At 46.8% G+C, this 22,748-nt stretch overlaps 1 protein-coding gene across 3 annotated transcripts; it reads left to right on the top strand.

Moving 5' to 3' along the window:
• Positions 1 to 49: 49 nt before the first annotated feature.
• Positions 50 to 22,248, top strand: HSD17B11 (hydroxysteroid 17-beta dehydrogenase 11). 3 transcript variants are annotated; one of them, XM_019488140.2, is made up of 7 exons: positions 50 to 311; positions 8,703 to 8,810; positions 9,482 to 9,532; positions 12,716 to 12,822; positions 14,617 to 14,775; positions 16,186 to 16,302; positions 20,756 to 22,248. In XM_019488140.2, exons 1-7 carry the CDS (start codon positions 102 to 104, stop codon positions 20,841 to 20,843), a joined length of 840 nt encoding a protein of 279 aa, XP_019343685.1. In that variant the 5' UTR covers positions 50 to 101; the 3' UTR covers positions 20,844 to 22,248. The 3 variants fall into 3 exon arrangements, with proteins under 3 accessions (XP_019343685.1, XP_019343684.1, XP_006265101.1); XM_019488139.2 differs by having other exon boundaries at positions 54 to 311; positions 9,401 to 9,532; XM_006265039.4 differs by having other exon boundaries at positions 56 to 311; positions 9,401 to 9,532; positions 14,638 to 14,775.
• The last annotated feature ends 500 nt before the right edge of the window (positions 22,249 to 22,748 follow it).

Here is a 22,748-nt window from a genome sequence, read left to right as displayed (position 1 = left end):
CTGCGGCCTCGCACGGGGGGGCGGGGCTTCCCCGAGGGCCACTCTGCCCCTTCCGCGAGCTTGGGGCTGGGGGCACGGACCTGGCGCAGAGCGTCTGCAGGATGCACACGGCTCTGGAGCTGCTGCGGCTGTTGCCCCTGCTGCTCCTGGCCTACCTGGAGGCGCTGGCCCGGCTGCTGCTACCGCCGCGCCGCAAATCGGTGCAGGGCGAGACCGTGCTCGTCACGGGCGCTGGCCACGGCCTCGGCCGCTCCACGGCGCTGGAGTTCGCCCAGCACCGCAGCCGCCTTGTCCTGTGGGACGTCAACCAGGTGCAGGGGGAGGGGGCAGCAGGCAGAGCAGCCGATCAAGCAGGGGGCACGGCGCGGGGAGCACAGGGCAGGGAGCAGGTGGAGCAGCGGAAGGGGAAGGGGGTTGGAGCTACGCGGGAGGGTGCAGAGCTAATTTGTGGCATGCCTGCCAGAAATGTTGCCCCCCCCGCCCCCCCCACCCCTCCCCAAATGCAGTGGCTAAGGTTGTGCATAAGTTGCTGAGCAGGTGCTGCCCCAGGTTGCCAGTAGGGGAAGTGAGACACCTCTAAAGTGTTGCCTCTTGGAACTGACAGCCTGACGGGTCTTGTGAAGCGCGCTGACAGTGATTTTTCTGTGAAGATCTAAGTGGGATTAATTTTTCTTTTGAAACACAGGCAGCAGCAGTGCTCTCCAGTTTCCGTTTATTTCCTAGCACAGGGGTTGTCAACGAGGGGTATGCGTACCCCTGGCAGTAGTTGAGAAAGCCTTAGGGGGTACACGTGGGCCGGTGGGGACAGAGCGCCACCACACACCACCCCATGGTGCCATGCAGGTGCCACACACCCAGCCAGACACGGGACAGGGGCAGCTTGCACACAGCAGCTGCTGTCACTCTGCATCCAGCACCCGCCCCCCTACACACAGACACACTCAGCAGCTGAGGGTACATTGCTTTGCATCTGGCTGCCTGGAAGTACACTGATCAAAAAAGGTTGAAAACCCCTGCCCTAGTGAAATGATAGAATGCAGGAGGTCAGGTTTCAGATCCTTCAGGCACCCTCAGGAATTCAAACTGACATCTTCCATCTCCCTCAAAAATGGCCTAATTATACCCTAGGGAATTATGTGCCTGTGAAATTTTGCACATAAAAGACATGAATGCGCAAATTGCATAGTTTTGCATAATTTAACTGCAGCGGTGCCTCTGCCTCCATGATATGGAGGCACAGTGCCGTGCAACTGGACAGCTGGGTAACCAGGGAGGGGAGTTTCTGCCTGCAGGGCAGGAGGCATGGGGTCTGTGGGTGCACGTGGGCCGGGGGGTGTGGGGTTTGTAGGCAGGTACAGGCCGTGTGCCATCAGACTGGGCCAGGCAGCTCCATGCCTCCCCGTGGGACTTCCAGCACTCCAGCAGGAAGCCACATATAGAGACACAGAGCTCGTTTGGCCCGATGGCATGTAACTCCATGCCTCCATGTGCAGCTTCCCACTGGAGTGCTGGAAGCCCCACATGGGGGGACTGACCCGGTCCAATGGCAAATGGACCAGGAGCTGCGTGCCACCGGGCTGGGTGGGAAGCCACGCATGGAGAGAGAGTCGTGCGCCATTGGGCCGGGCAAGCTCCTGCTTGCTTCCCCATGCAGCTTCCCACTGGAGTGCTGGAAGCCCCACATGGAAGCACAGAGACTGCCGGGCCGGGTGGCACACAGCTCCCAGTCCACACACCATAGGGGTGGATCAGCTGGCTCTGTGCCTTCATGAGGGGCACTCCAGCGGGAAGCCACACATGAAGGCACAGAGCCTGCCTGGCCCAATGGCGCATGGCTGTTGCCTGCAGTGCCACGAGCCCCACGTGCTGCCATGGATCCAGGCTGGTCTGGTTCAAAGACGCGTGCTAGTGGGTCAGGTCAACTTGCATGTGTAGGCCTTGGGACTCAGCCAAAGGTGTGTGCCAGTGGGGGCTATGCCTGCCACAACCATGAGCACCCTGAAGGCCTGCTGCTGCTGCTGAGCTGGTGATGGTGGGGGCTGTGCACCATTTGGGGGGATGTGTGGCAGGGGGGCCCATACCCACCACCAAACCCCACACACACCCACACCACTTCACAAACTCCACACCCACGCACAAACCCCACATCCCCCCACATCAGTCCACAAACACCCCCCACACCTTCACAAATTCTCCCCACACCCACCTCCCAACCATACAAAGTACCTGCATATATTTCTAAAGATTTGAATAGTATTACTTTTCTTTCTTTCTTTTTTTTTTTTTTTTTACAAATTAAACTAAATATAATTAATTTTGCATAGTTTTGAGTTTTCCAGCACATCATTTTGAATTTTTCTGTGCATAATACCTTGGGGTATACCTAATCACCAGGGTATAGGCAAGAGGGGGCCAACCTGTGACAGAGGTGCTGCAACTGATACAAGTGGCTTCTGCTTGTGGCACCTGGCAGATCAGGGAGGGAGCAGAAAAACAAAGCAGGAAATGGAGCAGGGGGAAGAAAGCAGATCAGTAGACCAGTTGAGGAACAGAAAGCAGAGCAGCAAATTGGGCAGGGGAAGGGGGATGGAGTGGTACTCAGGGAAGGTATGAAACTAATTTACTGCATGCCTGCCAAAAAGACAGGCCTCCACTGGTTTAGGCTTTTCAGATGTAGGGTTCTGAACCTCTCTCTTTTCTGCTTTGCGAAGTGTGGTTGGAGTTAGCAAGCCCTGAGGCTATCCCCTACAGTCAATGTTGAATTGCTTGTAATTAAGATATCATGGACCAGTTGATTCTATGACAATACTGTTTTGAGCCTTGGCATGATAAAGAAGGATTATTTCCAATCCTTAACTTGTGATTCCTACAAGTTAAGCACCGCACTACGTAGCTTTTATGTGGCTGGCCCTGGATTGGAATCCAAAGCCTTCTATTAAGTGTGTAGGCTCCTGACACATTACATAAGGAGAGCTGCACATCTCAATGATATTCCAAGACATGGAGAGGCAGTTAGCCATGTTGGTCTGAAGTCCATCCAAAAAACAATCCAAAACATCCTTATGCTGAGCAGAGAGCCGCCTAGAGGAAGTCAGTAGGAAACACTGAACACAGGATTGTGCTTGAACCCCCACTCTTCTCTGCAGCTTAGAGGCCTGCTGATGCCTACAACTTGAAATCCCGAGCCCAGAATCCTTTGTTGAAAATTAATTCTCTGAACTAGTCTTTTAAAAAAAAAAGGACCATTCCTTTTGTTTTTTTTGGTTTTTTTTTTCCAAATGTGACAGGAACAGGAGAGGATGGCTTTGCTAATCTTATATATGCATAATGGTTACAGCACCAGGAGGTAGGAAACTTGGTCCCTAGGCTGAGAGGATTCCAATGCCCAGGGAAGTGCCCTATCTGCTAGACTACAGGCTAGACTGGATAGTGGTGCTTTCTACTCCTGTTGAAGCTGAACCACTTGGCAGCAAACAATTCATGGGGCTGCAGATACTGGTGAAAGTCTTTCCGAACATCTATAGGTAGTGGAGCTCCTAGTTTCTGCATCCTGGTCCTGGGAAAGTGTGAGACAGGTACTTGGCTGCTAAGACTGGGACAGTTCTGGGCAAGTTCAGAGGTGCCACTCTATACACATAAGTAGAGAGGTGATTAGTTGTGTTAGTCCAAAGTCAGGCAGAAGGTATGGCAGGACAGCACGTTAGAGAAAGTGAGTCAGAAGCATGAGGTTCTGTAAGCAGCAGTTCCTTTAATCAGATACTATGAATAGATGTGCAGGAAGAAAGGGGTTAAAATGTAGTTCCTCTTTGTTTTTAATCATTTCTTTCTGCAAGTCATAGCATTCAACTAAGTAGGCTGTTGCCTAATTGAAATCTTGCGAGGGATTATATATTCAAAATGTACTAATACTGTAGTAAAGTAGCCCTTCCCTACCCAGAGTGCATGCGAGAGGTAGGGCAGATTTTCAGAATTGCTTAAGGCTCACAGCTCTGTCTAAAATCGATAGCAACTGGATGGTCAGCACAGCACATCTCAAAAAAATCAGGCTTTTTGTGTATTCAATTGATCAAATGCCTGCTCCAGTGAGTCAGCTAAAATAAATGGAGTTGTTATAGTATAAGAGAGACATTAAGTTGACTTAGACTAAAATAAATGTTTACTCCTAGCTGTGGGAAGTCAGGGCCACAGGCAAGCTAAGTAGCCCCTGGCTGGAGTGGCCTGGGCTGCCAGTGGTCCCAGTTATCTCTAGCAGCCCACGTTACCTGGAGGGGTATGACTCCCTGGATATACGCAGCTGACTTCTCAGCAGCGCTCAGACTACAGCCTGTCTAGCTGGCTCTTGTCGAATCCATGTCTAGCCAGTTCCTGGTCCCTGACAGCTGACTTCTTGCTCCTTACTCCAAATTAATTCTTTGTCTTCTCACACACGCTGCCTAAAATCCCCTGACACTAACAGAGCTGAGAGAGTGAACCTAGTTCTACTCTAATAGAGTGGTGTGTGGTGGTTTACTTAGAGTGGTTAGCTACTCTAAGTAAGGTATGATCAACAGAACTGGTACAGTTGCATAACCCTAATTAGTTTCCACTCATGCATGAGCCAGAAAAGAATGTACTTTGATTCTGAACTCTATAGCTGAGCTAACCACACTGTCATAAAAACTCTACGCAAACATTTTTATTTATAAATCTAGTACATTTTATATGGAATAACTAAAAGATAATAAACAATGAACCTAATGATAGGGTGCATCTAGTTAGTTTTTAGGAGACAACTCAGTTACCCCTAATATATCTGGGAGTATAAACAAACATACATCTGCAGTGGCTTCAAAAAGGGAGGGGGAGCTGCTGCTCTGATGGCGGCCCCTGTCATACTGTAACTATTTCTGCATGAGAAGCAGGGTCAAAGTAATGACAATTTAACTCACATGTATCACTACTGTAGATTTTAGTAAGCCTTCAGCTACTTAACAGTGGAGTGTTAGGGCCCTGGCACATATTACATTTAAGATGTAATTAAGATATTAACTATGGCATAAATAGTAACTTGGCCACATGTTAAATTCAATATATGGTGTAATAATATAGTAGACGAGCCACAAAGATATTCTACATATAATGTGTAACATTTTTGTGGCTTATTTGTATCGGGCCTTAAATTGGAATATGTGGCACATCATGGCTGACCCATGACAGATCCTAAAGCTCAGCTGAGCATAGCAGCATGGTAAAGCTGGTTGTTCCTACACAGGGATTTTTAAAGAGCAGCACTGAGGTGGCTTCCCCACTGGGCACTTCAAACCCTGTACTCAGCACCTCTGGCTGAGCTGCCCAATAGGGGATCAGAGGCTTCTGGTAGAGTTTAAGGTACCCAGCAAGGGAAGCGCTTCAGCTGCTTCTCCCTCCTGAGAGCCTCTGATCCCCAATGGCTGACAGCCCAACCAGAGCTACCAGGCATGGGGTTTTGACACTCAGCTGATCATTGGCCTGGCCTGAACAACCCCAGTCTGGAACCAGACCTGGAACTGTCCTGGCTGGGGCCAACTGGTGGTCAGCTCTGGCACCCAGGCTGCACTGCGAACTCGAACCAGGTCTAGCATAGGCTGGGGCTGGTCTGGTAATCAGCTGATTGTCAGCCCAGCTCCAGGCCTCACCGCAGCTGGTTCTAGTCCCCCATAGGGCCCCAGGGGGCAGCTGACAATTAGCTGATTGTCAGTCCAGCTGGATGTGCAGGCACTCCTTCCTCTTTCATCTTGCTTGTGCAGGGGGAGCCTGGGATCATAATCTGATCTAACTCTAAGTCAGGCATCTGTGGAATGGCAGGAGGCATGATTGTTGGGTTTGAGGATCAGATTGCTTCACACCATTTAATGAATGTGCCAAGGGCCTTAGACTTGGATCATATTTGCTTGCAGTTCTCTATTTAGATATAAGAGAGGAAGAAGTAAAAGAAGTAATCATTAAAAGAACCCCTTAGGAAAGAAGCCTCTAGACCAGGGGTTGGCAACCCCCGGCATGCGTGCCGAGCATGGCATGTGAGGCCATTTTGCTCAGCATGCCACGGCTCTCGGTAGCTACTGCCAGCGACAGAGCCTGAGCTGCTCCCAGCAGGGCTTGCAGCATTCCAGCTTCCTGCTGGAAGCAGCCTGGGCTCCCAGCTGGCAGCAGCTACCCAGAACTGGGGCCAGCTGCAGGCAGAAGGCTCCAAACAGCTGTGCCGGGCGCTGGGTTCCAGCATCAGCTCTGTACCAGTGCGTGCATCCACGCGTCAGAGCAGGTGGCAGGGGAGGGGCCTGAGGCAGCACAGCCCCAGTCGCTTCCCCCGCTCCTGGCAAAGAGGTGATAGCAGGGCTCTGGAGCCCAGCGCAGCTGTTTGTAGCCAGCCTGGGCTCTGGGCAGTGGCAGCAAGCTGCAAACAGCTGCACCAGGCTCTACAGCTCCAGCATCAGCTCCATGCTGGCGGCGACTGCGCATGCACCTCGGGGCAGGCTGCACTACCCTGCTGTCTTCCCCGAGGTGTGCACGCAGTAGCCACCAGTATGGAGCTGATGCCAGAGCTGTGGAGCCCGGCACAGCTGTTTGCAGCCTGCCCGCTGCTTGCTACCGCTGCCTGGAGCCCAGGCTGGCTACAAACAGCTGCTCTGGGCTCCGGAGCCCTGTCACCAGCTCCGTGCTGGGAGCGGGGGAGAGACCGGGGCTGCGCTGCTTCAGGCCCCACCCCCACTGCCCGCTCCAAGGCTCAGGTGCACATGGCGGTACAGAGTTGATGCTGGAGCCTGGCACAGCTGTTTGAAGCCTCCTGGCTGCAGCCGCCCCGGGTCTGGGTAGCTGCTGCCAGCCAAAGGCAGCTGGGATGCTGCAAGCCCTGCTGGGAGCAGCCCAGACTCCAGCAGCTACCCAGAGCCAGGGTAGCTGCTGACAGCCACAGAGCCCAGGCTGGGGGCAGGGGCTTTGAGTGGGGGGCAAGGGGTAGTAGGGCTGAGGGGTAGGGGCTGGGGGGCGGTGGTTTTGGGTGGGGGCACAGGGTAGCAGGGCTCGGGGGCAAGGGCTTTGGGTGGGGGGTAAGGGGCACAAGCAGGGCATCCTGCCATGTGCCCCTTGCCCTCATTTTGTTTTTCTGGCATGCCAGGACTCAAGCACTTTCCAAGGTAGGCATTGTGGTGTTTTTCAGCCCTCCGGCCAAAAAACATTGCCTACCCCTACCCCTACCCCTACTCTAGAAGACTAGAAAACTAGGTAGATCAGTTTGGAGGATACCTTGAGCTTTGTGGTTTTGTGGTTAAATCTAGTTCTGCCACACATACAGCTTTATAGTGTCCACTAAAATAAATCTATTTCTTGGGCATACTTTATTTATTACCAAATTACCATAATGGAAGGAATAACATTTTATTAATGATTAAATGGAATAATAAGTGCATACCTGCTAGCTTTATTTGAGATATCTTTATTTAGAAAGCTTTTTAAAGTTTGGCTTAAAACTGGACATAAAAAGCCCCAGTTTCTCTGAAACACACTCTTCATCCAGATACCATAATCCTTGTCAAATTCTCTATCTGCAAATAAATCAGCACTTCTTTGAAATTTAGTCTTTGGACTGTAGATAAGAAATTCTTTTTCCTGGTAAGTCAGGCACCTCTCAGATCTCAAAGACTTTAAGGCTCATTAACTTTAAGACTTATTTCTTTATGCTCATTCTTTCTCTTATTATTTGTGATTAATTAGTATTTCATTATTTTTTTTAATCACTAGCTTTATATGCCCTATCTTTAAGGTTTATCAATTACCTATTTTTTTGTATTCTGATATTAGACTTACTATTACATTTTATTTGAGTCTGTTTCTTCACATGTGTGGTTTTATTAGAGCAAGATTCTTGAACCTTCCTTGGTTCCTGGAAGCTTTGATGCAGGCATAAGAGTTATATCAGAACAGCTGCTTGCAGTCAAGAGCAGCAACTCCCCCTACCCTTTTGAAGCAGCAACAAATGGATATTTCTTTGTATCTTGGGATTTTTGCACACCCAAACATAGCCAAGTGGAGGCTCACAGCTCCTATGTGCTTTGGCTAGTGGAGCCCCAGTAAATAGGAATAATCTGACCCAAACTGCATTTTATTAATTAGAATGCACAAGAATTTTTGGATGAAAGTCTGTTAAATGTAGCTCCCCTTTTAAGCATACAAATTGTTCTGAGCCTTGGTAGAAGTAATTTGTATTCTGTCAGCACACTTCTATAACAGGACATCCAAGATATGTTTTTACACGTTATCTGATTTAGAACAAATCTTGGTGTAAATCTCTGCTGTAAGAAGTCTTGTGTATTTTGGATATTCCCTCAGAAAGAAAGCCAGTAAATTTAATTTTTGAAGTTAGCATCAGCAGCTCTTGGTTGTACTCATATCAGCTGCAGGATGAATGTCAGCCTGCAAGTCTGCTGTGGCTAGACTAAACAAAGGGAAAATATGTGTTCATGGTTTCTCATGTGAACTGTATGGGAAAAAATCAAATAGTTGTTCTTACTTGTTCTTGCTTATACAGCCAATGGGTCTGTACAACAGGGTTTAAAACCCAACAGATTTTGGTCCTGTAGCAAAATAAGAACACAACGATCTCTAGTACTGGAAGATGTCACCGTAAGTGCAGTGATTCCATTGGGGAATACCTAAACAATTATACACTTTTTTTCCTCTTTTCATCATAGCATGGCATTGAGGAAACTGCTGCAGAATGCCAAAGGCTGGGAGCCACAGTTCATACCTTTGTGGTTGACTGCAGTAAGAGAGAGGAGATTTACAGGGCTGCAGAGAAGGTAAGACTACAACATGCATGCCTCAAGACTACCCAAGTGTGATAAAAGCTTCAGTGATAACTGGGAAATGGAAGTTGGGATTCTATGCTCACCTCTTTGATGTCTTTCATAAAAATCTTACTCCTTCCTCCATCTTGTGGACAAGGCATTAAATAATAATACACTTAAATAGAAAACTATCTAGTGTAATTTCTTGCTCAAGGCTTCCTGGATAGACACCTTGTTTTCTTCTTTTTAAATTGTAAAATCTTTGAGTCAAGAATAATACTGAGACCAAAGCAGATGCTATTTTTTTTTTTGTATTAGAATACTATGGTACCTACAAATGAATTAAACCAATTTTGAAGTTACCTTTTTTTTTCAGTAGTTTCGGTACTGGGATTGGATTCATACTGAAGTCCCAGATGAGACCTCAGCTTCTTGAGGGGGAACTTGAATTGCATAATTCTCTCTCCAAAGCCTGATTCTGCAAAAATGAAATATTATAGTAGGCAGATGTTAAAACCAACTTAATTACTACCTAGTATAACTATCAACATCTCTTAGCCCTGAATGTAACTACACATTTTAAATCCTTTAATTTTCGAAAGGTGAAAAAGGAGATTGGTGACATTAGCATCTTGGTGAATAATGCTGGCGTAATTACACCTGCAGATCTGCTTTCCACACAGGACCATCAGATAGAACAAACATTTGCAGTCAACATTCTTGCTCATTTCTGGGTAAGTGCAGCTGGTATAGGGATGGGCAATTATTTTGGCTGGCAGACTGTTTAATGACTTTTGAGCTGTTGAGGGCTGCAACAGTAGCCCCATCTCTTGACAGGTGCCATGCTTCCCGATTGTTGTCTTGGGACCAGAAGTCGTACCCTTAACCTTTGCTACCGCAAGTCCCTCCCCTTGCCCCAGAAGTAATCCTTTGGGAGGGGAGGGGTTGCCATCTTGGAACCAGAGAAAAAAACAAATCATATACTAAAAATCAAACATCTACTACAACATATTTTAATGTTATTTAAAAAAAGTGTTTGTCCTGATTTATGTGTATTTGCATAATGTATAAAAAGGTGATTGCATAATAGTTCAAAATAAAGTTTTACTCTTGTCTAAGGGGTGTGCATCAGGATCTGGGGGAATGCCTGTTCACCAGAGCACCCCAAGGGATGACAAGGTCCAATGGTCACAAACTCCTCCAAGACTGTTCTAGGCTGGACATAAAGAAAAACTTATTTGCTGTCTGAGTCCCCAAGGCCTGGAATAGACTGCCTCCAGGGGTGGTGCAAGCATCTACTCTGGACTCTTTTAAGAAATGTCTGGACGCTTATCTTGCTGGGATCCTTTTACTCTAGCTGGGGCAGGGGGCCGGACCCAATGATCTTCTGAGGTCCCTTCCAGCCCTAATGTCTATGAAATCTATGAAATATTGTGTGTGGGGTGTGGTTGAAGGGGTGGGTATGAGGGGTGGAGTGTAGGATTTGCGTGAAGGGGGTGTAGGATTTGCATGTGGGAAGGTTGTGAAAGGGTGTGTGTGGGGTTTGTGGGGGCATTTGTGAAGGGAGGTGGGGGTTGTGGGTAGGTGTGGGGTCTGTGGGCAGGGGTTGGGTATGGGAGTATGTATGGGGTTTGCAGGGAGGTGTGGGCTCTCTGCTAGATGCCCCTAGTCCTTGCCACTGGCAGCAGCAGCAGGCAGCGGGCCCCCGGGGCACTCATGGCCTGCAGCTGGCAGAGGCTACCAGCATCCCTGGCTAAGTCCTGGGAGCTGCACGTGGCAACAGAGCCATCCCAGCCTGGCCCACTGGCTCACACCTTCAGGCCAGACAGGGTTGGCTTTATGCTAATATGCGGGGCTCCTGGCACAGCAGGCTGGAATTTGATATCTCCATGTGGAAATCTGCATGGGTTAGTGGGGGCATACACTCCCAGCTGCAGTGCTGGGCACTGCACATGGCGGCACAGAGCCCATCTGATGGCACATGACTCTTCACGGCTCCTGGTCCTTATGCCATTGGGGCCGGACAGGCTCTGTGCCTCCACATGCAGCTCCCTGCTGGAGTGCTGCTAGAAGCCCCATGTGGAGGCACAGAGCCTGCCTGGCCTGAGCTGAAGGTAAATACCAGTGGGCCGGGCCAGGCCAGCTCCATGCCACCACATGCAGCTCCCAGGACTCGGCCAAAAACGCACGCTGCTGGGGGGGACTCTGCCTGCCAAAGGCATGAGCACTCCAAAGGCCTGCCTGCTGCTGTTGCTGCCACAGGCAGCATGTCATGGGGGGGTGGCCCACACCCATCCGCCCACACTCCCCACACCTACCCCCACACTTGTGCCATCAGGCTAGCCCTATGCCAGCAGGTGATGCTTTCAGCACTGCAGCTGAGAGTGTGCATGCCACCGGGCCAGGTTGGTGCCATGCTTCCACATGGGGCTCCCAGCACTGCAGGCACGAGCTCCCTTCCCCACTCACTGTCTGGTCATGTGCCATTGTGCTCAGTTCCTCCACATGGGGCTCCCAGCTAGAGTGCCAGGAGCCCCACACAGGTAGGCACAGAGCCCGCCCAGTCCGATGGCATGCTACCTCTGAAAGCTCGCGCCTGCCTGCTTTCGGAGGGGCAGCCGTAAGCTGGTAATTGTTTTTTTGGAGGAGCCCCACAGGTCAGATAGGATGGCCAGGTGGACCAGATTCAGCCTGCAGTCTGTGTTTTGCCTGCCCCTGTGCTAGTGTGTTAGCCTTAAATATTAACACTCAGACTACTTTAACCTTAAATATTAACACTTTTTCTTTATACTGTTGATACATTATTTAAGACTGAGGTGTAAACACAGTAATGACATTTGAAAAGTAAACGTTATCAATAGAACCTTAATACATCTGTAGTGCATATTGGGTATTTTAAGACCTATATAATCTAACTACTAACTGTCAGGCTGTAGCCTGGCACTTTGACTTGACCACATGACTGCTCCTCCCAGCCTAAAGCCTGTAACCCAGACTGGTCAAGGCTGTACTGAATCCTCCAGCATGGCCTAGCCATCTGCCCACTAACTAGCAATGGAGAGGCAGGCTGGGGTTAGCTGACCCTCCAGTTCCCCCTTATAAACCCCTGACCCAGAACAGAACTTTAATTGTAGCCATCATTTTGTATTAATGTATGATCAAATTCTCTCCTGATAATACATTGGTACAGCTCCACTCAAATCAGCCATTGTGACTAACTTTACTGTATCCTCTAAAAATTTCTTCTTTACTGTTCACCCCCTTTTCGAGGGCATTAAACGGTATCCATTTTAGTGATAATCTTTGGGACACCCTGTTGTCAATCAAGCTAATCAAACTTTTGCATGCTGAAAATTATCCATTTATTCTCATCCTTGTTCTTTGCATATTTGTTAAGTTCTAAACCCTGATAGTCATGCTGTCACTGCTTAGTTTTTATAGTTATCAGTAAAGACTTTTTCTGTGTATTGGAAAAATATAAGAAAACATATAAAAATGTTTCAGGAGGTTTTTACTGTATGAATTTGAATGACATCTATGACTTTCTGTTTTCAAATTAAAACTGGTAAAACCTAAATGAAGCAAAAAAATGAGAACTGTCCTTTAAAATGTTTACATCAAGCTTCCCTGAAATGTCTCTTCTTTTTGAAAATGTATTGAAGGTGCCAGCTAAAATCAGTCAATGGTAAATATTTAAGTGAAAATACCATGAAGAATTCATCTTTATTTTTAGGCACATGAATATTTGTGAAAATCTGCTACTTTGCATGTTCCTTTGCATGTTCCTTTGCATTATACATCAAATTAATAAGAAGCTTCAATCCCCATAAATTTAAAGACTATAAATTCATTAGCTAATAAGCTGAAATATTTAAAATGCATGGAAAACATACTTTTTTCCTTTAATTATTTTCAAGACAACAAAAGCATTTCTTCCAACAATGATGAAGAATAACCATGGCCATATTGTTACAGTTTCTTCAGCAGCGGGTCACATGCCAGCTTCTTTCATGTTGTCTTATTGGTATGTGGTTTTGAATTTCAGTCTCCTTTCTTATATTAGAATTTCTTTTTTCCACTCACAAAGAGTACTTGCAACCAATACCAAAATTACAAATTCAGTCCTGAAGGCTTTTTGTAAGGTAGATGCCATTATACAAAAAAGCACCACTAACAAAATAATGAACTTTGTTTACTAGCCCCATCTTCAATCAGATGATAATCCAGTATCCAAGTCAATAAATTTAGCTTCAGAGCTCTTCTCAGCTGAAGAAATTTGCCAAAGCCATCTTGCCCAGTGTGATGTAGCCACTATACTCAGTTTCTTAGGATTTGTATCTAATAGATTGAGGTTTCAGTGATTTATGTTTTTGTTCTTGTATATTTGCTCTACCTATCAGTAATCTGATGATTTTGTAGACATTCCATTTTGTAGATTAAATAATACCAAAGACATCTGAGACACTGAAAACTTGCATCAGTGAATTCAGTAAATCGCTGAGGAACTTGACATAAATCCAAGGGCTCAGACTGGAACTGTGTGTGGAGTGACCCTCCACTCATAGACTAGCTTTCCTGAAATCCTAGTGCTTATAAAGCACAGTTTTCCCTCTCTCAACCTTTCAGAACAATGTCTATGCATTCCAGAATCTGCTGAGGAAAAAGTTGGGAAAAGGGAAGGAAGTGGCAGCATGGGACCAGGGAGAGATCATCTTCTAGCTCCGTAGCAGTTATCTTTTTTAAAATTTTAATTTTTCTGTGAAGCTCCACCAAATTCTCTTGGAATCTCTCTGGTGAAGACGGAGGAAACATGGGTAGTTTGGCTTCAAAGATCAGAGCATACAGCTACAGGTGTGAACTCCACCCCCAAGTTGATGATAACAGGAGAATCTTCAAGAGGAGATTGCTATAAATACTTCCTTGCAAAAGGCTTCTTATAGCCTTTCACACAGAAGGGGTGAGCCAAGTAGATATTCTGTTTGAACAGAAAAAAAACCCTTTCATTATATTGGTAGCTCTTCAGTTTGAAGTCGCATGCAATTTAGCTATTTTAGACTGAAAATTCTTTTGCAAAAATTTGTCACAGCATTAGTGATGAAGTGAAGGGTAACTGAGTTTCACATTATTTTTTAACCATTAATAGGACTGAGCTATTTCCCCTGTTTTAAAATCTTTAAATACCTTTCTTTCTTCCAAAAATCTTATAATGTATTTGACACTTAGTAAATACTAAATTATACCATTAACCAGTATTTAGATACTAGTTCACTGTAGTTAGATATGCAGAGTGTTTACATACCAAGTTAAAAATAAAGAAATTCCAGTAGATAAACATAAGTGTTCATTTACAATTTTTTTAAAAGTAAGTATTCAGTCTCCGGCTCCAATCCACTGCAACTCTTTTAAAAGACAAATCTCTCTTCACACTAGTTTTGATTTCGTGATATTCAGCAGAGACTTGGAATATAACATGTATGTTAATTTAAAGCTAACCAAGTAAAGAATAGGACTGTACAGAGGAAACTCAAACATTTGATATTTAAAAAAGGTAGAAGCATCTTTCTTTGGGAAGGCAAAACATGATTTCCAGATTTTTTAGACGGTTTCCATTTATGTAAACTCAGGTTTTAGTTTTCTCCTTGTAAACGCGCCTCTTAAAATCTAAGAATAGAATGCTGAGGAGGTAGAAACTTAAGACATACTTGTTATTAAAACTAACTACCCCAACTTGCTGATGGTTTGTATTAAGCAGAGTTAAATGACAGATGTGCAAGAGATTATCACAAGTAACTGGGATTCGAAATAATTTTCCATCTAGGTTGTTTGTAATTTCTTTTAGTTCAAGCAAGTTTGCTGCAGTTGGATTTCATAAAGCTCTTACACAAGAACTGTCTGCATTAGGAAAAGATGGAATAAAAACTACATGCCTTTGTCCTATTTTTATCAACACTGGCTTTGTCAAAAATCCAAAAATGAGGTAAGTATTTAGGAAGGTTGCACATGAGAATTTCATGTCCCTAATCTTCAACAGCATCTTTTCTACATTTTAAGCTTAACTCATTTCCAATTGCTTCAGCTTCAGTAACAACTAAGATAATCAGTACATAGCATTTACTCTATAAGGCAATGGTCTCCAACCTTTTTAAGGTGAAGCTCACTTTTTGAAGGAAAGGGCAACCCAGGATCTACCATGCTCCCCCCTCCCTCCCCCCACCCAGCTGGTCAGTGGGGGGCAGGGGGGAAGACAGAGGCAGATTAAGGGCCCTGGGCAAGCACAAAATTGGTGGCCCCCTCCTTCCACCCCTCCTAGTGCTGGCGGGGGAGGCTGTGTGGACCCTACCAGGCTGGGGGGCACATACCCGCCTCTTCTCCCTGCTCCCTGCCCCCGCAGCAGCCAAATGTACACGCACACATGCACACACACAGACACAGTGTCCCAGAGCCGGCAGAGCCTCACTTGGAGCAGGCAGCGGCTCCTCCCCAAGATGAGGCAAGGCAGGGATGTAGGCTGGTAGGGGGCTGGGGGCTTTGCCAGCTCCGAGGAAGTGCTCCGCTCCTCGGCCCTGATGCAGGGAAGCGGAGCACTTCCCCAGAGCTGGTGGAGCCTGCCCCTGGCTCCAGCCCCCGGCCCCAGCCTCCAGCCCCTGTCCTCCAGTTCCAGCCCCCAGCCACCAGCGCCTGGCCTCAGCCCATGGCCCCCGGCTCCCAGCCTCCAGCTCCCGGCCCTGGCCCCCAGCCACCAGCCCCTGGCCTCCAGCCCCAGCTCCAGCCTCCGGGCCCAGCCCTCAGCTCCGGCCTCTGGCCTCAGACCCTGGCCTCCGCCCCCCAGCCCTCAGTCCCCTTTGGTAAGTGTCCCACGCTGGACCAAGGCAGTGTGCTCACGGACTGCTGCTCCTTAGAGGAAACATTGATATGGGGAGAATGTGCCCCTCGGGCCTCCGCCGGGGTGCATGCAGCAGTGGGAGCTCCCTCAAGACAAGCCACCCAGGCTCCAACCCTTCCCTGGCCTGGCCCAGCTGGGGCTCCACTCACCAGGTGGCAGGGGGCACAGAAGGTGCTCCCCCGGCCCAGCCCCAGAGACAGGGCATGGCTCAGCCCAGCCACGTGCGTCCTGCCACTTCTGATCATGAAGCCTCTGACTGTCAATCTCAGTCTGTGGGGGCTGAGCCTCCCCAGACTGAGATCGACAGTCAGGCTCCCCAATCAACGAGTCAGTCGTGATTGACCAGTCGGTGACCGCTGCTCTAAGGTACCACCTTGTCTTATCTTTTGTGTTACTTTGAATATTTGAAGTATTCTCCTTTGAATTATGTTGTCCTTAATGTCTTCATTTAATGTACTACTATATGGTTGCAACACTTAAATGTATCCTGTCCTTTAATTTCAGATTAACACCTATTTTGGAGCCAGACATGGTTGCTAAAAAACTCCTAGAGGGGATACTGATCAATCAGAAAATGATTTTTGTTCCATCATCTTTGAACATCTTCCTATTCATGGAAAAGTAAGTATAGTAAACAATAGAAAATAGATCCCAGTTCTGAGTCATTCCAAGTGTCCAAACTTCTATTGTATTTGACTTCAAAATAGTACACTGAGATCAAATAGTTGCTGTATTGTAGGACAGCAAAGAAAGCAAATTTGTTTACAAAACAAAAATATATAAAAATATTTTAAAACAGACTTGTCTTAGAATATTGTATTAAGGCAGAACAGTCCCTGTCTTGGTTAAGAGAGTCTTGTTAAGCAAGAAATTCTCTCTTATGTCTTGCATATAAAAGGATTAATTAGCCCTCTTTTCAAAGACTGTGGTTGGCCCTTGTAGCAGTGAAACGAGCACAGTCATAACCATATAGTAGGGTACTAGATGTGTGAGTTTGGGAAGGGAGCTGGAATCACTTTCTCTACTGCCTGGCAAACCCATTCTGCCTCAGTGAGAAGTGAAGTTTAGGCATCTCAGATGAAAATCAGAAAAGGGCCAGAGAAAGAAAGTACTCACCACAGTTTTGGATCTCTTTGAGTCATGTTGTCCATAAGCAGAATGTGAGGAAACCAAGGACAAAAAAGGGGTTAAAAAAAAGCTTACCATGCTGGCAGGAACAGGAGCAACCCAGAGAGCAGCTGGAGCCATGCCACCACCTTTTTAAGAAGCAGCTAGCCTGCACATGGGCAGGCTCACCAGTTAAAAGGGAGCCAGAACAACAACTTAGGGGGAGAGAGAGAGAGAGACAGAGGAGCAGCTCATTGGGACTGGTAGCAGAGAGAGAGTGGTGCCTAGTACAGAGTGCTGACCGAGGAAGAGCAGAAACCTCCCTGCAGACCTAAGGACCTGGAGAGAGCCTTCTGAGGCAGGAGGGGGTATACAGAAACAGTAAGAGACTAAGGATGTGCTCCCTAAAGTTTATTATCAGAAGACGGATAGGGAGTCTATCTGGAACTAAGTATCAAAGAAGTACTGAGTGAGCTGCAGGACTCAGTCACTCCTAGCTAGAACACAAAACAAAAATTAACTCTTACCCACACTAACACTTTAGGTCTCAGCACCAAGCACTTAATATTACCATTAGCACTTGGTTAGATAGTGTGGCACAGTTGCGCTTTATAGGATATGAATTAGATTATCGTTTCATGCACTTCAGGAATCTATAGGAAGGTCCATACTGATAAGGTAATGTGCACTTTAGCTAAGGCTTAGATGCAATAGTAGTAAATATGGTGTATTTTACATGCCAAGGGAGACAGTGCAACAGAGTGCGGCAAACACAGGTTCTGAAGAATCAGACAATATTGAGATGGGCATAAAGCTTATAGTGCTGCTGGTAACAGGAGGGAGCAACTTCACTCAATACTTTGTAGCGGCAGTCAACTTTTCTTGCGCAGAAATAAGAGGCAAATATTTGGGGAAGCACGTGCAACAGTGAGACTGTGACTGAATATAGCATGGAACTTAGGGGAAGTGTCACTAAAGAATTCTTGTATGCAGAGGGTGGGTATATTTGCCACAGTTCAAGAATTAACAGTCCTTGAGCCTGCCGAACAAGACATTGAAGCTGTAGTCGAGATTGACTGCTTAGACAAGCTACGTACTGAACAAGACACTTAACATCAAGGTGGCGTAGGGCTGGGGCGTGAGGGTAGGTGTAGCCCCAGAATCTGACACCAAAAAGGGATGTACCGATTTCCAAATCCAGGGAGTTAAAGGGGGCTGTGACAGGACTGAACACCTCCTGAGGAATTCGATCTATAAAAACACATGGCAGACAGCTTCATGAAAATTGCACCCTGAAACTTCCGGAGTAAGGAGGTATGGTGGCTTCTATTAGCACAACAGTGAATTAAAAGCACTGCAAGGCAGATAAGGAGAGCCAACATACTTCCTCGTTGTGAAGTGCACATATACTTCAAACACTCAGACTTGTTGCTTTAGCAGTACACATAGGGAACATTGTATCCCTGTCTCTATTTATGTCCTGTGCTGAGGGAACAAAGGGCAGAGAGCATTTCCTGCTTCTCTCACAACAGTCACGTACTGCCCATGATCTGGAGGAGAGAGCAGGATATAGATCTGCATATCTATATATGTATTTTAAAAAACTCCAGTTACTGGTAATCAACTTTTCTTTCCCATTCAAGATACAGTCCATAAGGACACTGACTGTGGGTGATTTTAAAACAAGGCACACATAGGCAGAGGCAGGTTTTGGAGTGCCATAGGCAAATAACCAAAAATCCACTTTACCAAATGCAGCACCTGCCCATGAGATTTCTGTAATTGTGTAGAGCAGAGGTGTCAAACTTGCCTTGCATCCTGGGCTGAATCTGGACCACGGTGTTTCTTGCAAGCTGAACATGGGTCGTTCAGGGTGTCTCACTGGAGGGAAGACCTTGCCCAGGCACTGCCAAATCTTAGCTCTGCCAAGTAATAAAATATGCCAGTGCTCATTCAGAAGACAGTGGTTTAGGATAGCTGCCTTGTGTACCTCGATTGAGCTGATGGATACGTCTACAGGCTTAAGCTCCTGAAGATGCACTATAGTTGGAACAAAGACTGGTTAGAGCGAAGGCTTTTTACCTGACGTCAGCTAGAAAACCTGCACCACTTTGCCCAGTAAGTACATGTAGAAAACTCCTGTATGAGCAAAAATGTTGCTTAGTTGGGAAGAGCAGCTCCACCTGATTTCCAAGACCCATCAAGTCTCTGGTCTGTGAGAAGAAGGGAGTATGAATCTGTGTAAAGCACTCTCCGTATCATGGATAAAGAAGTTTGAAATAAGGAGCAGAACCCTGAAGTTCCTCATGTACTTCAGCAGAAGGTTTTGGTACCAAAATTGCCTCAGCCACATGGGAGTGGGGTAATAGGATCATCTAAACCAAGTCCTGTTTCACCTTGTAGAGTACCTTTTAGATCAGACGTGTGGAGTGGGAAGGCATACAGAGGCATTCTTGACTACAGGATGAAGGAGGCATTGTACAGGGAGTCTGAGCAGAGAAATCCCCTGGAGCAGGAAAGGCACTTCCTGTTTTAATTGGATGTCAACAAGTCCATTTTTAAATAATGTCAGTATACACGGAAAGATTGGGGAACTGAGTATTTGTTTTTACAATCATGGTATAGGACAGTGGTGCTTAACCTTTTTGGCTGACTGGCCAAATGGATCCTGCTGGTAGTCCCAATCTGGCACAGGGCAGTTGCAGCAGGGCACCGTCCAGCCATACAGTGGGGGACAAGGAAATCCCAGCTCCGACCTGGCCCCATGGGAAGGGAGGGGGCATGGCCCACCCTGCAGGGGGAAAAGGGGGCATGGCCTACCTTGGGGGGGCTTGAGTTGGCCCCATCCCAGCCTCAGCAAGAAAGGGGGCGTAGCCCAGACCCAGCCAGCTAGGGGTGGGGGGGAGGGGGCATAGCCCAACCTCATTCAACCATGGGGGGTAGGGCGGGGGGGGTGGCATGTCCTGGCCCCAGCCGGCTGTGCAGGGTTTGGAGTTTGGGAATTTGGTAGCAGGGGAAGGTGGCCAGATTTATTGCCATCGCTCCACTGCTGCCAAATTTCCTGATCCGTGGGGAGTCTCGTGGGCCAGATACCTATGGCTCCATGGGCCTCACTTGGCACACCGGCTGAAAGTTAAGCACCCGTGGTGTAGGGAATGATCCTGTTGAAATGGTCTATCTTGGTATTCCAGAGAGTGGGAGGTACACTGTGGACAAATAGAGTAATGCCAGATATGCAAATGCTATACTGCATAAATACTAAGGTGGCATAGAATGTGGCCTAGAGAAGAGCCTTTTCTTACTATCATCAAGGACTGCCCTCTGAACAGCAGCATTAGTTCTCATAAAGATCGTAAACAATCCTGCAGGAGGTAGGTCCAAGCTGTCACAGAATCCCAAAGGTTCCTATGAATTCAAGTCTCTGCCCTGTAATTTGAATTTTGTATATTTAATAGCTGACTCAGAGTCCAAAAGAGCCATACCATAGTTTGCAGGCTCTCTGACACTGGGTCAAAAGAGACTCCTCTTACTAGCCACTTGTCCAGGTAGAGGTAGACAGTGGCCCCTTGCCACCTGAGGTGCATGGCCTTAAGAAAGGAGAGCATAGTGAAGATTCTTAGAATTGTCAAGCCAGAAGAAAAGGACCTAGTGCTGGTAGTAGTTCTGATCCACCATAGACCAGAGATATGTGCTGCTGAGCAGCTGAGAAATGCTTATGGAACCATTGATGCTTTTTGGTTTGTTTCAAGAATTAACACAAGTGCAGGATGACATAGGGGTCAGTTTCTAGGGTAAAAACATCATAGGTTTATTTAATACTTTTGGATTTCTCAAGTCTTGGAACTGGAGATAGAGCAAGGGAATTTGGGGTTCTCCCTTCCTTTTGCTCCTGTATGCAGGCTTTCTTCTCCCTTCCCATAGTTTAAATTTATAAAAATTATTTTAATTTGTTGTCATTTTTTTTCAGAATTCTTCCAGAACGTGCCTTAGCAGCTTGGAATAAGCTACAGGCAATTCAATTTGATAAAGTTGTTGGATACAGAAACAAGGAATGACATGCTAATACGTTTCCCCTCTATAATTGCTTGGCTGCAGTTATACAGTGTTTTGAATGATTCACAACAAAAAAGTTATGTGGGAAGGCTTTCTAGCAGCCTTCCCACAACACTACCGCCTGACAACGGCCAGGTCTATACTAGGAACATTGGGGATTTTACTGTATTGTCTTGGGGATTTTACTGTATTGCATAATTAATGTATTAGGATACCTAGAGATTTGGAATAGCATCTTTATCATTTTAAAACTACATAAATAACCAGATAATATACAAAATTCATATCTACGCTTCAGCAGTCTGCATGGGGAAGAAGAAAACTGGAGTCCTTCCAACTGAATGTTACTTAATTTTTTTTGGTACTCTGATACCTTAAATCATTATTAGCACATTTGTAATATTTAAACAGGTTGGTTAAAATGTCTTAAATCTGAAGGTATTCCTTACTAAATCATACAGTATCTATATGCTAAGTTTTCTTCTCTCTCGAGGTCTTGTTAATATGGAATTACAGTGGTTATCAGATTTACTCAAATCCAAGATGATTTTTCCTTCCCCATCAATATGGAGGGGGACAAAAGCCTCATCTTAGATTTGAGTACTGGCCTGGGGCAGGAGGCTGCTGCAGCCCCAGTTCCAGACCCAGAGCTGAGGGGTGGGAGGCATGTGGGTGATATTGTATTCTAGGGGGGAAGTGGAAGACTGGGGGAGACCAGTTGTTTGAGACTTGTGGGAAGAATGTGTAGGAGACTGTGCAGTGTGCTGCTGCTTCTTTTGCGGGATGAGGCTGAAGGTAAGTGAGGACTGGGAGGCAACAGGGTTGGGGACAGGAAAGGGATGTGGGAGGGACAAGGGCAGGGTGAGGGTGAGTCAGGCACCAGGGACAGGCAGCAGAGGAGGGAAGGCACAGGCATGGAAGGGGTAGTGGGGCATGTGGCAAGAGGGACAAGCAGCAGGGATTAGGTACAGGTATGGGGAAAGGGGGCAAGGGGTGGCGGGATTGGTGGAAACTGCTTCCAAACCAAAAAATTCTGAATAACTTTTTGGAATATTAAAGTGCAAGTTCTGTGAGAACAAATTAGGAATGAATCAGAAATTAATAGAAGATAGTGAGATCTGTATTATAAAAAGTTCTGAAGAAGAAGAGGGGAGTAAATTATGATATAGAGATGAAGAAACACAGAAGCTTAACATCAACATCAACTAGAACATTAACGAACTGTCAAAGACTGAAAGGAAGAGAAAAAACACAAGCCTGTGGACACTGATTTGAATTAGGGAAGCACTGATAACAGAAGTTAAATATCTGTCTCTATGTATGTTTTGGGGGGTAGCTTTAAATGTTACATTTGTTTTCTGATAGGTTGATTCATTAATAAATCAAGTTAAAGAAAAACCCACAAAACTGTCATAGTAAGATCTAACCATCTCTGCATCTCATGTGCCCAGTGGTCACTGTAGTAGCCATATATCCATTCTGTTTACTTATTAGCAGGGATCCTGGTTTTCCCAGATTAAAAATCAAAAATTCTCTGCTAAAAAATCCCAAATCTGTGATTAAAATTAAAGACCACCCACAGCCCCCACAGCTTTGCTGGTGCCCCTTGCCCCCAACCCACAGCCTCTGCTCCCCCAGCCCTCCTGGAGGGGGCCCCAGCTGCCAGGGGTACAGACCCAAGTGTGTAGCCCCCTGCCCCCACTCCCCCCCCCCGCTGGGGGGGGAGGACTCCCCATTGCTGCGTGCACTCCCAGGGGGGAGGGAGGGACTTGCACCCCCCAGATCTGTACCAGGGGCAGGTGCAGGGTGAGGCTGCTGCCCAGCTCGGTGGGGCTTGGGACCAGGGGCTGCAATGCACAGCTGCAGGGCCCCAGCCAGGAACAGAATGGAACCGCAGGTGGCTCATC

This window comes from Alligator mississippiensis, chromosome 2, assembly GCF_030867095.1.
Source record: "Alligator mississippiensis isolate rAllMis1 chromosome 2, rAllMis1, whole genome shotgun sequence".
Classification (NCBI taxonomy): Eukaryota; Metazoa; Chordata; order Crocodylia; family Alligatoridae; genus Alligator; species Alligator mississippiensis.
Note: the sequence above shows the minus strand (reverse complement) of the source record. Positions and strands in the feature narration are given on the sequence as shown.